Source organism: Ylistrum balloti, unplaced genomic scaffold (genome assembly GCF_031769215.1).
Source record: "Ylistrum balloti isolate Yb309-2 unplaced genomic scaffold, AGI_CSIRO_Ybal_v1 Utg371388, whole genome shotgun sequence".
NCBI classification, from domain to species: domain Eukaryota; kingdom Metazoa; phylum Mollusca; class Bivalvia; order Pectinida; family Pectinidae; genus Ylistrum; species Ylistrum balloti.
Window position 1 is genome coordinate 130256 of NW_026782731.1, and position 12866 is coordinate 143121.

Sequence of the window (12866 nt, forward strand, 5' to 3'; positions counted from 1 at the left end):
ATCAGGCGGTGGTTTGGTGGCACAGTTGTAACACACTTGTCTATCACCTAGCCATTTGGGGTTCGATTCCCCGAAGGGATAGAAATGATACAGGTTTCCTCCCAAAGTTAGACCCCTCTCTTGCTTACAACAAGTGTGATTTTTATAAGTTGAAATAACAAAGTTTCCATATGTAAGTTAGTCATTCACATACAAACATACACCAAGAAAGGAAGACAGAGAAGAACAAAACAAGGACGACAAGATAACGCAAAATGTGACACTTTCCCTTCGCGAAGCTATTTAAATGAAAAACATACAATCATATATATAAATATTACAACAAGTTAATTTCTATTTGCTATTTCTCACATTTTCTCCCTCATTTATCACACATAACGCAAAACACTTGCAAAAAAGACCTTTCATTTCAGTTTTTCCGTCTCGAGCAGACATTTTTTTTGTGAATGTACATATTCGTTCATTCCTTGATCCCTGTTCGTTGTTATGATTCATTTCTCATTACTTGCATATCGTGGCAACGAATTCTGCAAAGAAGAAAACATACATGTCTAAATGAGGCTTACATCTCCTGTCCCATTCCTATCTAGATAATGTAAACTTTCAGTTGTTATGGAATCTCCTTTTCATGTCTGGAGTTTTGTATAAAGAAAAATAAGTCTTAGCTAGCAAAGAAAGAATCATTTGTTTTCTCAAATGAAATAGGGCTAAATACATGAATGGAAAATAATTTTACTGTGCCAATCTCAAAATTGTTTAACACTATTGTACAGTACAGAGACAACAAAAGGAATCAAAGACCCGTCAAAGACCTCAGCCTCGATATTCATAGGGTCTCTTCGCTCTCTACACTCCTGGAACACTTCATCATGACAAAATCTAAGGCACAAGTGAAGTAATTTAATTGGTCCAGAGCTGGTTTCGAGAGAAAAAAAGTCTGAAGAATCACAGACTGCTACGCTCCTTTGAAGATCACAAATGTGTGACAGCCAAATTCAAAGCCATACCAACATACTGTAATGCAACCACGATATTCGAAAGATGCACAAAACCAAAATTATCATCTCATCATATCCACAAAGTGTCGCAAACGGAACCTTCGATTTTGCTGTAAAATGTTCCAGTACAGAAATCGAAAGAGATCGTAGCCCCTGGAGTATCGAGGATGGTTCCAAGGGTGCAGCGAGCGACAGTGTAACCCCTGGAGTATCAAGGATGGTTTCAGCGGTGTAGAGAGCGAAAGAGATCGTAGCCCTTGAGTATCGAGGATGGTTCCAGGGGAACAGAGAGTGAAAGTGATGTAACCCCTGGAGTATCGAAGATGCAGATACCTAAGGGACACACGACAGACCCGTATAATCAAAAAGGTATCATTTCACTTCTGACATCAATAATGAAAAAGAAAAAAATGTTTGTCGCTGAAGGACTGGATAAAATGATACTAAAAGGATGAGGGAGTGCGAGCAGATTGTTCAATATATGTATGATATAGGTTTAGACTGTTTAAACTTCGTCTCGAGCCAATATCTAGTAGCAAGTGTAGTAGTGTCACTGGAGCTAATTTTAGTTTAAAAACTGACAAAAAACAAACAAACAAACAAAAACAAATTTTAAAAAATAACAAATATGGTAACATATTCTTAAATATCACAATTAATATTTTTTCGGTTACTTCGAGCTTACCGTCATAACTGATCTTTCCGTCGTTGTTTGTATCGGCTTCCAGAAGGAGTTCCTCGGCTTTCTGTTCCGCCATCTTGTCCCCGGCTGCTGTGAGGATTTGCTTGAGCTCATCTTTAGAGATGTAACCATCTCCATCTAAATCGAACATCTTGAATGAGTCCCTCAGCACTTTTCCCTCGTATTCTTGTAGTGAAATTGACCTCATCATGACTTTCTCAAATTCACTGAAGCTGACATACCCATCCTCTGGAATTATAAACAATATAAAAATAGATAATCATTGAAATGCTTTTTATTGGCATTCATAGGCAATATGAATGCCAACTTGAAAGGGAAAATTATGTTGCCTTTATTTAGTTGACATTCATAACGCCCAGGAATAACAACTAATCAGTACGTGTTTATCGTTTTATATTTTTATTTTTTTTACAAGAGAAAACATCATCAACTTGTATACCTTAGTTGCAATATTTCTACGCCAGTGCTAGTTCATGATCTGATAATACACAACTGCCTACACTTAAAGCAATGCCGTACAATGGCAAATATCGACACACAAATGAAGAAGAAAAAAAATCAGTGCTGTTGAACTTAAAATACAGCTAATTATTAGACTGTACGCTCGCTTATGTGAAAAAAAATATATCGACATTTGTCTTTCGGTGGTAACAGAATTCGATTTATTGGTTACTGTCACAGCGCGCGATAATCTGGCCAAATAGACTGACTGATATAAGCCAACATATACAGTGTCAACTCATCAAAAATTCCCTTTAAATCGTTCTGTATATTAATTATTCAAGATCTGAATCAGTAACAAACATTGTCAGTTTTATTGCTTTCTTCACCATAGATGTTCAAGATTCAGATTCACATTGATAGCAATATTTTAGCACATTTCTGGTTATTAAATGGTAACCACGATGTTACAGTCACATATCACTTGTGTCGACGATTGTACAAGTAAACAACACCTTTCAATACCTTAGATACTATATAATTGTTTAGTCTCGCGGGATTCATATTACGCGGTTGTTCCGGTCAGGAATAATTCACCGGTATTTAATATCGCGCAGTCCTTTTGTACCTATGAAATCGGTCCGTGTATACAGATGTAACACATCATTTCAAAAATTTCCTCAGTCACTGTAGAAATGTTTGCGAGACATTTATTTTCGCGCTATATTCAATGGCCATGAATATAGCGAAATCAAATTCCCCACGAATATTACTAACTGTGCCTTACTATTGAGCCAAAAACGAGTTGTCTGTATTACACAGCTGTTTCGTCCTTTTACGACCCGTTAGCGATGCTATATCATACTGTTGTTTTGTCCCTCTGGGACTCGTCAGTGATGCTACATCATACTGCTGTTTCGTCTTTCTACGACTCGTCAGTGATGCTACATCATACTGCTGTTTCGTCTTTCTACGACTCGTCATTGATACTACATTATACAGCTGTTTCGTCCTTCTAGGAATCGTCATTGATGCTACATCATATAGCTACTGCATCATACTGCTGTTTCGTCCTTCTACGACTCGTCATTGATACTACATTATACATATGTTTCGTCCTTCTAGGACTCGCCATTGATACTACATCATATAGCTGTTTCGTCCTTCTAGGACTCGTCTTTGATACTACATCATACTGCTGTTTCGTCCTTCTACGACTCGTCATTGATGCTGCATCATACAGCTGTTTCGTCCTTCTAGGACTCGTCATTGATACTACATCATACTGCTGTTTCGTCCTTCTAGGACTAGTCATTGATACTACATCATACTGCTGTTTCGTCCTTCTAGGGCTCGTCAGTGATCCTACGTCATACAGCTGTTTCGTCCTTCTAGGTCTCGTCAGTGATAATACATTATACATATGTTTCGTCCTTCTAGGACTCGCCATTGATACTACATCATATAGCTGTTTCGTCCTTTTAGGACTCGTCTTTGATGCTACATCATACTGCTGTTTCGTCCTTCTACGACTCGTCATTGATGCTGCATCATACAGCTGTTTCGTCCTTCTAGGACTCGTCATTGATACTACATCATACTGCTGTTTCGTCCTTCTAGGACTCGTCATTGATACTACATCATACTGCTGTTTGGTCCTTCTAGGACTCGTCATTGATACTACATCATACAGCTGTTTCGTCCTTCTAGGGCTCGTCATTGATACTACATCATATAGCTGTTTCGTCCTTCTAGGACTCGTCTTTGATACTACATCATACTGCTGTTTCGTCCTTCTACGACTCGTCATTGATGCTGCATCATACAGCTGTTTCGTCCTTATAGGACTTGTCAGTGATGCTACATCATACAGCTGTTTCGTCCGTCTAGGACTCGTCAGTGATGCTACATCATACAGCTGTTTCGTCCTTCTAGGACTCGTCATTGATGCTACATCATACATCTGTTTCGTCCTTCTAGGACTCGTCACTGATGCTACATCATACAGCTGTTTCGTCCTTCTAGGACTCGTCAGTAACTCTACATCATACAGCTGTTTCGTCCTTCTAGGACTCGTCAGTAACTCTTCATCATACAACTGTTTCGTCCGTCTAGGACTCGTCATTGATGCTGCATCATACTGCTGTTTCGTCCTTCTACGACTCGTCATTGATACTACATTATACAGCTGTTTCGTCCTTCTACGACTCGTCATAGATACTACATTATACAGCTGTTTCGTCCTTCTAGGACTCGCCATTGATACTACATCATACTGCTGTTTCGTTCTTCTAGGACTCGTCATTGATACTACATCATACTGCTGTTTCGTCCTTCTAGGACTCGTCATTGATACTACATTATACAACTGTTTCGTCCTTCTAGGACTCGCCATTGATGCTGCATCATACAGCTGTTTCGTCCTTTTACGACCCGTCATTCATGATAAGAACCTAAATTGTTGAAACCAAGGAAGCGATGGAAGATGATACAAAATTAGTCGAAATAAATGTCGTCACCAGACCAGCCATGTAAAATATAGATTAGAATACATACAGACAACTTTGTACTTTCATTAAGACCAATAAAAGTTTACTTACTGTCCTCGTCAACGGGTTGCATCATTTTGTCAAACTCGTCATTTGTAGGATGAATTCCCATACAACGCATTGCACGCAAAATCTCATATCGGGAAATCCTCTGATCTCCATTTACATCGAAGTGGGAAAATATCTTCTTGATTTCTGTATTAAACAAATTCAAAGAAAAGAACATTTTAAGATATAGATTACTGAAGAGTGCAGGGATTGAAACACGTATAGTAAATACAATTTGACATTGTGTTCCGTTTTATTTTATTTTGTTTGTTTTCGTTTGTTTTTATTTTAATATTTGTTTTCTGTTTTGGGTTCGTTTAAACTTAATACATCAATATTTCATTAAGTAAATGATGACAAACGATGCGATGAATATCGTAGAAATAAATTATATGCCGAATCCAGAGTAAAAGTATATCGTATAGTTGTTCTGTCAATAAGCCGCGACGGATTAGTCGGTTTTACCACCTCTGGTGAACATCCAGAGAGGTTCGATACTCCTACCGTGGTGGTTTGTGTTTCTGAACTGAAAATTGGATCAAGATTTTGTTGTTGTTGGTGGTGGTGGTGTTGCTGCTGCAGCTGTTGTTGTTGGCGGCGGTGGTGTTGTTGATGCTGCAACTGTTGTTTGTGTTGTTGCTGCAGCTGTTGTTGGTGGTGGCGGTGGTGTTGTTGATGCTGTAACTGTTGTTTGTGTTGTTGCTGCAGCTGTTGTTGTTGTTGGGGGTGGTGTTGTTGATGCTGTAACTGTTGTTTGTGTTGTTGCTGCAGCTGTTGTTGTTGGTGGTGGCGGTGTTGTTGTTGATGCTGTAACTGTTGTTTGTGTTGCTGCTGCAGCTGTTGTTGTTGTTGGTGGCGGTGTTGTTGATGCTGCATATGTTGTTTGTTGTTGTTTGTGTTGCTGCTACAGCTGTTGTTGTTGTAATTTTGTTTTCCACGTGTAAGTTAAGACACTGATGAAACAACACTATAAGTGTAACTATAAGCATGCGATGATGATATTTTTGAGAACATCACCACTCATACGAAATGAAACAGAGGGAATTAACAGCTTCATGACTGAAAAAAACTGTTGTATCATTACTTAATATTAGCTTCGACATCCATTCAAGGTTTAAAGTCAATTTTTATTTGAAATCTTAAATGTACGAAGAATCAGGCATGAATAAAGTCCAAATCGATCAACAAATTTGGCAGCACGTTATCGTCACATTGTTGGTCGGGTAGCTGTAGATCTGCAATACATTAACTTTAGTACATAACGTCATGATATGGTGTAATTTGGTTAACCTTACTGTCGGTCTACAGAAATATACAGGGTCAGTTATAAACCTTGAGAGAGAGCCCAGGGCGAGAATGTCGTCTACAGAAATATACAGGGTCAGTTAAAATCCTAGGAAGAGAGTTCAATGCGAGACTGTCGTCTACAGAATTATACAGGGTCAGTTAAAAACCTAGGAAGAGAGTCCAGTGCGAGACTGTCGGTCTACAGAATTATACAGGGTCAGTTAAAAACCTAGGAAGAGAGTCCAGGGCGAGACTGTCGGTCTACAGAATTATACAGGGTCAGTTAAAAACCTAGGGAGAGAGTCCAGGGCGAGACTGTCGGTCTACAGAAATATACAGGGTCAGTTAAAAACCTAGGAAGAGAGTCCAGGGCGAGACTGTCGGTCTACAGAATTATACAGGGTCAGTTAAAAACCTAGGAAGAGAGTCCAGGGCGAGACTGTCGGTCTACAGAATTATACAGGGTCAGTTAAAAACCTAGGGAGAGAGTCCAGGGCGAGACTGTCGGTCTACAGAAATATACAGGGTCAGTTAAAAACCTAGGGAGAAAGTCCAGGCGAGACTGTTGGTCTACAGCAATATAGAGAGTCAGGCAGAATTATCGAGGGCGAATACAAGCCGAGACTCTCGGTCTACAGAAATATACAAGGTCAGGCAGAATTATAGGGAGTGAGTCCAAGGCGAGAAAAATCGAGGAATTGAGGAGAAAATGCACGTAGAAGGTAAGTGATATAGCAACGTTTAAGTTTGGGGAGAAGTGATGGCTTAGGGTAGCCGGCTTGTAACTGCTGTTTAATGGAAAAGAGTTCTAATGAACGATAGAGAGAGGAAAGAATGAATACGTTTAACAGTCTGTAGAATGTATAAACTAGTCTGTGTGGAGAAGAATTCAAGTAAGACATTGCAAAGGAATGTGATGATGAACCACATGGCTTGGTGACATTATACCCAGTATAAATCATATATCGTGATTATGTGTTATATACGATTTGTAGATCAATACTTTGAAGGCAGTGATATCATCTCTGCACCATTTCAGCTTTACTGTTTGATAATAGTAGTATTAGAATAAGAACATTTAACCCATGAATAAATGAAATTTCTGTCGAGCAGAGTGTGTAGAAAAAACTGAAAAAAATTACCATCTCTTTCCGCTTTAGTCGCTCTCCGTATCCGGAATTCTGGATCTAATTCTAATACCGCTTGAGAAGCCATGTTTGTTTATCCAAATAAAAAACAGAAATTAAATTAGTCAGCAATACCAGATACCGTGAAAACACATATTCATGTACATTAAGAGTACACGACTGTTCCTTATTACTCCACGCTGTGTTATCTTAACAGTATCGTCACTTAGTAATTAATTAAAGCCTCCACTAATTACATTGGCCACTTATGGTCTAACCGTGTGTATGTTGCAGTTTGTGGTAGACTTTGAATATAGACTTACCACTGTATAGTATACTAGCATGACATTAATCAACAGAAATAAAATTGGCACGGCACTTATTTTGCCTAGCGCCCAGCTTTTTAATTATGTTCGAAGAAACATAAATATGTGTTGTGATAGAGCTTATACTTTCACATTAATAACAACATGACAACGTCACCAAGTCAACACAACACGACAACGTCACCAAGTCAGCACAACACGACAACGTCACCAAGTCAACACAACACGACAACGTCACCAAGTCAACACAACACGACAACGTCACCAAGTCAACACAACACGACAACGTCACCAAGTCAACACAAAACGACAACGTCACCAAGTCAACACAACACGACAACGTCACCAAGTCAGCACAACACGACAACGTCACCAAGTCAACACAACACGACAACGTCACCAAGTCAACACAAAACGACAACGTCACCAAGTCAACACAACACGACAACGTCACCAAGTCAACACAACACGACAACGTCACCAAGTCAACACAACACGACAACGTCACCAAGTCAACACAACACGACAACGTCACCAAGTCAACACAACACGACAACGTCACCAAGTCAACACAAAACGACAACGTCACCAAGTCAATACAACACGACAACATCACCAAGTCAACACAACACGACAACGTCACCAAGTCAACACAACACGACAACGTCACCAAGTCAACACAACACGACAACGTCACCAAGTCAACACAACACGACAACGTCACCAAGTCAACACAAAACGACAACGTCACCAAGTCAACACAACACGACAACGTCACCAAGTCAACACAACACGACAACGTCACCAAGTCACACGACAACGTCACCGACCAACACGACAACGTCACCAAGTCAACACAACACGACAACGTCACCAAGTCAACACAACACGACAACGTCACCAAGTCAACACAACACGACAACGTCACCAAGTCAACACAAAACGACAACGTCACCAAGTCAACACAAAACGACAACGTCACCAAGTCAACACAACACGACAACGTCACCAAGTCAACACAACACGACAACGTCACCAAGTCAACACAACACGACAACGTCACCAAGTCAACACAACACGACAACGTCACCAAGTCAACACAACACGACAACGTCACCAAGTCAACACAAAACGACAACGTCACCAAGTCAACACAACACGACAACGTCACCAAGTCAACACAACACGACAACGTCACCAAGTCAACACAACACGACAACGTCACCAAGTCAACACAACACGACAACGTCACCAAGTCAACACAACACGACAACGTCACCAAGTCAACACAACACGACAACGTCACCAAGTCAACACAACACGACAACGTCACCAAGTCAACACAACACGACAACGTCACCAAGTCAACACAACACGACAACGTCACCAAGTCAACACAACACGACAACGTCACCAAGTCAACACAACACGACAACGTCACCAAGTCAACACAACACGACAACGTCACCAAGTCAACACAACACGACAACGTCACCAAGTCAACACAACACGACAACGTCACCAAGTCAACACAACACGACAACGTCACCAAGTCAACACAAAACGACAACGTCACCAAGTCAACACAACACGACAACGTCACCAAGTCAACACAACACGACCAACACGACAACGTCACCAAGTCAACACAAGACGACAACGTCACCAAGTCAACACAACACGACAACGTCACCAAGTCAACACAAAACGACAACGTCACCAAGTCAACACAACACGACAACGTCACCAAGTCAACACAACATGACAACGTCACCAGGTCAACACAACACGACAACGTCACCAAGTCAACACAACACGACAACGTCACCAAGTCAACACAACACGACAACGTCACCAAGTCAACACAACACGACAACGTCACCAAGTCAACACAACACGACAACGTCACCAAGTCTACACAACACGACAACGTCACCAAGTCAACACAACACGACAACGTCACCAAGTCAACACAACACGACAACGTCACCAAGTCAACACAACACGACAACGTCACCAAATCAACACAACACGACTACGTCACCAAGTCAACACAACACGACAACGTCACCACGTCAGCACAACACGACAACGTCACCAAGTCAACACAACACGACAACGTCAACACGTCAGCCCAACACGACAACGTCACCAAGTCAACACAACACGACAACGTCACCAAGCCAACACAACACGACCAACAGGACAACGTCACCAAGTCAACACAACACGACAACGTCACCAAGTCAACACAAAACGTCGATCAATAAAAGATAAACTTACAACACAAGCCCTAGTTTCACGAATCTTCCTAACACAGGAAAATAGTTCCTCAAAGTTTAGTTTTCCTTAACTTATGTAATGACTTTTCTATGGTAGATAAGACTTGTTTAAATTAATTAAGATTTGTGAAATCGGTCACAGGGATCGAGTTTGGACAATCACTGTTGACGTGCCGCCTTTTATAGCGCATAAAAATGAGAGATTGGACTGACTGAAGACGTCTGCGAATCAGCAGTCAGTGTAAGTTGAAGATGAAAAAGAAGTTTTATGGGCGAAATCATGATCGCATCGATTTCTTTGTGCGGAATATTATTAGATGGGTTTGATAGTCGTTTGTAGTCCTGGGGGTCTCGTTGTTATCATACCTAATTCTCATTTGGAGAACGTGACATTTTCTACGTTAATTACGTCTGTTAGAGAATCTTCATTCGTCGATTCATATAATACATAATGTAATCATTAATGTTCCAATGAACAACTCTATATATTATTTAGTAATTTCATTCATTATACATTTTCATTAACTGACCATTCACGAATTCTCATAGCTGGGTTTTTCTTTTTTTTTTCATGAGGTGTATTGCTCAGTCGATTGTAACACTGACTTCGTTCGGCTTCCTTAGAGTGATTGATACTTTTTTACTAAAATCAAAGAGCTGTATGTGACGTATTTGATTATTCAACGAAAAAAACACAATAAGAATTTATGGTAACAGTGTGATCGATCTTCACGGTGGCCAGTTGTGTAACAGACCGTGTGCGTGATAATCTACAGACAAAGCCGGCCATACAAGTGACCCGGATATGTGTGTATTGTAGGAGTAAATGCCTAGTCTCATATAGTCGTTTGTTGATTAACAATTCTAAAAGGACGTACATTTTGATGTCTGAAATGTAAACACATTTTACTGATATCTATACTGTAACATTTATCATTTATATATGTATTTTTAAGGTTCATTGTAACCTGGCTTGTCATAGTATAAATAGTATCACGATTTAGACAACAAACATACTTTATTAATTCTTTTGAAAAAGTCTTATACATTGGTAATTACGAAATTCACTGAGATATGGGTTAGGTGCACCTTACCTATTTTGAGCATTCGTCCTCTAAATTTCAGCATTTGTAGGCCATATGCTACCCCTGCTATCTAAAACACCGATCTTTTTCACTGCCGCCACACTCTTTTTCTGTCGATTATGTATATATACTAAAAGGATAAAGAAACGCAGGGTGAACTTTAAACCAGAAATTAAGTATGATATCGGGCTTCATTTAAAATGAAATATTGTATACTTACAGATAAATTAAAGCTTAAAAATGTCCAAAGTCTGTATTTTGCATCTGAAAATTGGTTTAGAGGTACTAACGATTAATTTGAATGGACCCATAGGATTTTGAAATTGAACTGAGTCATAAATATCTTGGGTGTCCGCCGTTTGCTGTGGTCACGGACCTTATTCTTCTGGTCATAGAGTTCATGAGAGCGTTAATCCGTCTTATGGGGATGTTGTCCCACTCTTCAATCAGAGTCAACTGCTCTCGAGTAGCAGGGGGTGGCTGGCGCTTTCGAACCTGTCTATCCAACTGGTCCCAAAGATTCTCGATCGGGGACAAATCAGGGCTATATGGCGGCCAATCTAGTGGTTAAATGTTGTTGTTGGCCAGAAAGACTTGACAAATCCTTGCTACGTGGGGCCTAGCATTATGCTGCTGGAGGGTTAGATTATGCTGCTGTAAGAAAGGGATAACATGGGGTCGAAGGATCTCATCTCTATACTTAGCTGCTGTTAAATTGCCATCAATAACAACCAATTGTGATTTTAACCCGTGTGAGATTCCTCCCCACACCATTACTGAAACGCCCCCAAACCTATCCCTCTCTACAACGCAAGCGTCCGTAAAACGTTCGCCACGACGTCGGTAGACACGTTGACGGCCGTCAGATCGATAAAGACAGAATCGAGACTCGTCCGTGAAGAAAACTTGTCTCCACTGCCTCAGTGGAAACCGTCGTGGAGCATGTGCAGCGACCCAGGCCATACGACGCCGACGTCGAGCAGGGGTAAGGTGTGGACCTACGTAGGGGCGACGTGCTCTTACACCAATTTCTCGTAATCGATTCCTTACAGTTTTTGAACTTATAGGACGCCCATGATTTCCACGAACATTAAGTGCACTCTCAACGGCAGTAAGGCGCCGATTACGCACATGAGAGACGACGACATAGCGATCCTGACGTCGTGACGTTACGCGCGGACGTCCTGACCTAGGTCGATCGGCCAATCGCCCAGTTTCCCGAAGACGTCTTACAAGACTTTCTATGGTGGAAACATTAACACCAAAGTGCCTAGCAACCTGATTTTGCTTCAGCATCTGAATGGCCTGACCCGTCTGAACTTCTGTGAGTCGTGCCATTTTTTTAAAACGAATCAAATTCTCAATTAATTTTAGGGAAGCAGTTGGTCTGTATAAAGACTAACGAGGAGTGACTTGACCAACGCTGCATGAGACCAGAACAACACGGTGCACGAAATTCTTGTTTTTTCCTTCCTCCATTTACCAGAGCTGCGCACTGTACCGTGACTAAATTTTCGATACATGACAAGGTGTAATATGACCTAATTACTCAATCCACAAAGTTTCACTTTATTTAGAGAACGCGTTTTCAAAATATCGGAATAAATATTACCCTGCGTTTCTTTATCCTTTCAGTATATATAAGAGTCTAGTTTACATTAAAACACATTTTGATAAAAAACGATTTCGTGTTTTAATTTGAGTTATGACTTCATCTTGCCATTGATCCTTTCTTCATTGTGTACTTTTTTACAACTTTTTTCTATTTTACTATCCATACTAGATTTTATCATTAAGCATGATTAATATTTTTAACAATATATGAAATCATGACATCAGAGTGTGTACAATTTATCATTAAGTCGTGTCCCGTGGCGACATTAATGTAACATCAACGACCAAAGCCATATTTCTTAAATTTAATGAGTAAAAATCTCTCGCATAGTTTTTTTTTACAATCTGATAGAGTTTTGTCGATTTTAGATTTGTAGTATTAAGCTGTTTACCGATAGTTTAAAAA

At 40.2% G+C, this 12866-nt stretch overlaps 1 protein-coding gene across 1 annotated transcript; it reads right to left on the reverse strand.

Moving 5' to 3' along the window:
* Positions 1–501: 501 nt before the first annotated feature.
* On the reverse strand, positions 502–5615 carry LOC132562286 (myb-like protein Q). The gene is made up of 4 exons (XM_060227027.1): positions 5102–5615; positions 4743–4886; positions 1684–1929; positions 502–527 (listed from the first exon to the last, which is right to left on the reverse strand). The coding sequence occupies exons 1-4, from the start codon at positions 5613–5615 to the stop codon at positions 502–504; spliced, it is 930 nt and encodes a 309-aa protein (XP_060083010.1).
* Between the last annotated feature and the right edge of the window lie 7251 nt (positions 5616–12866).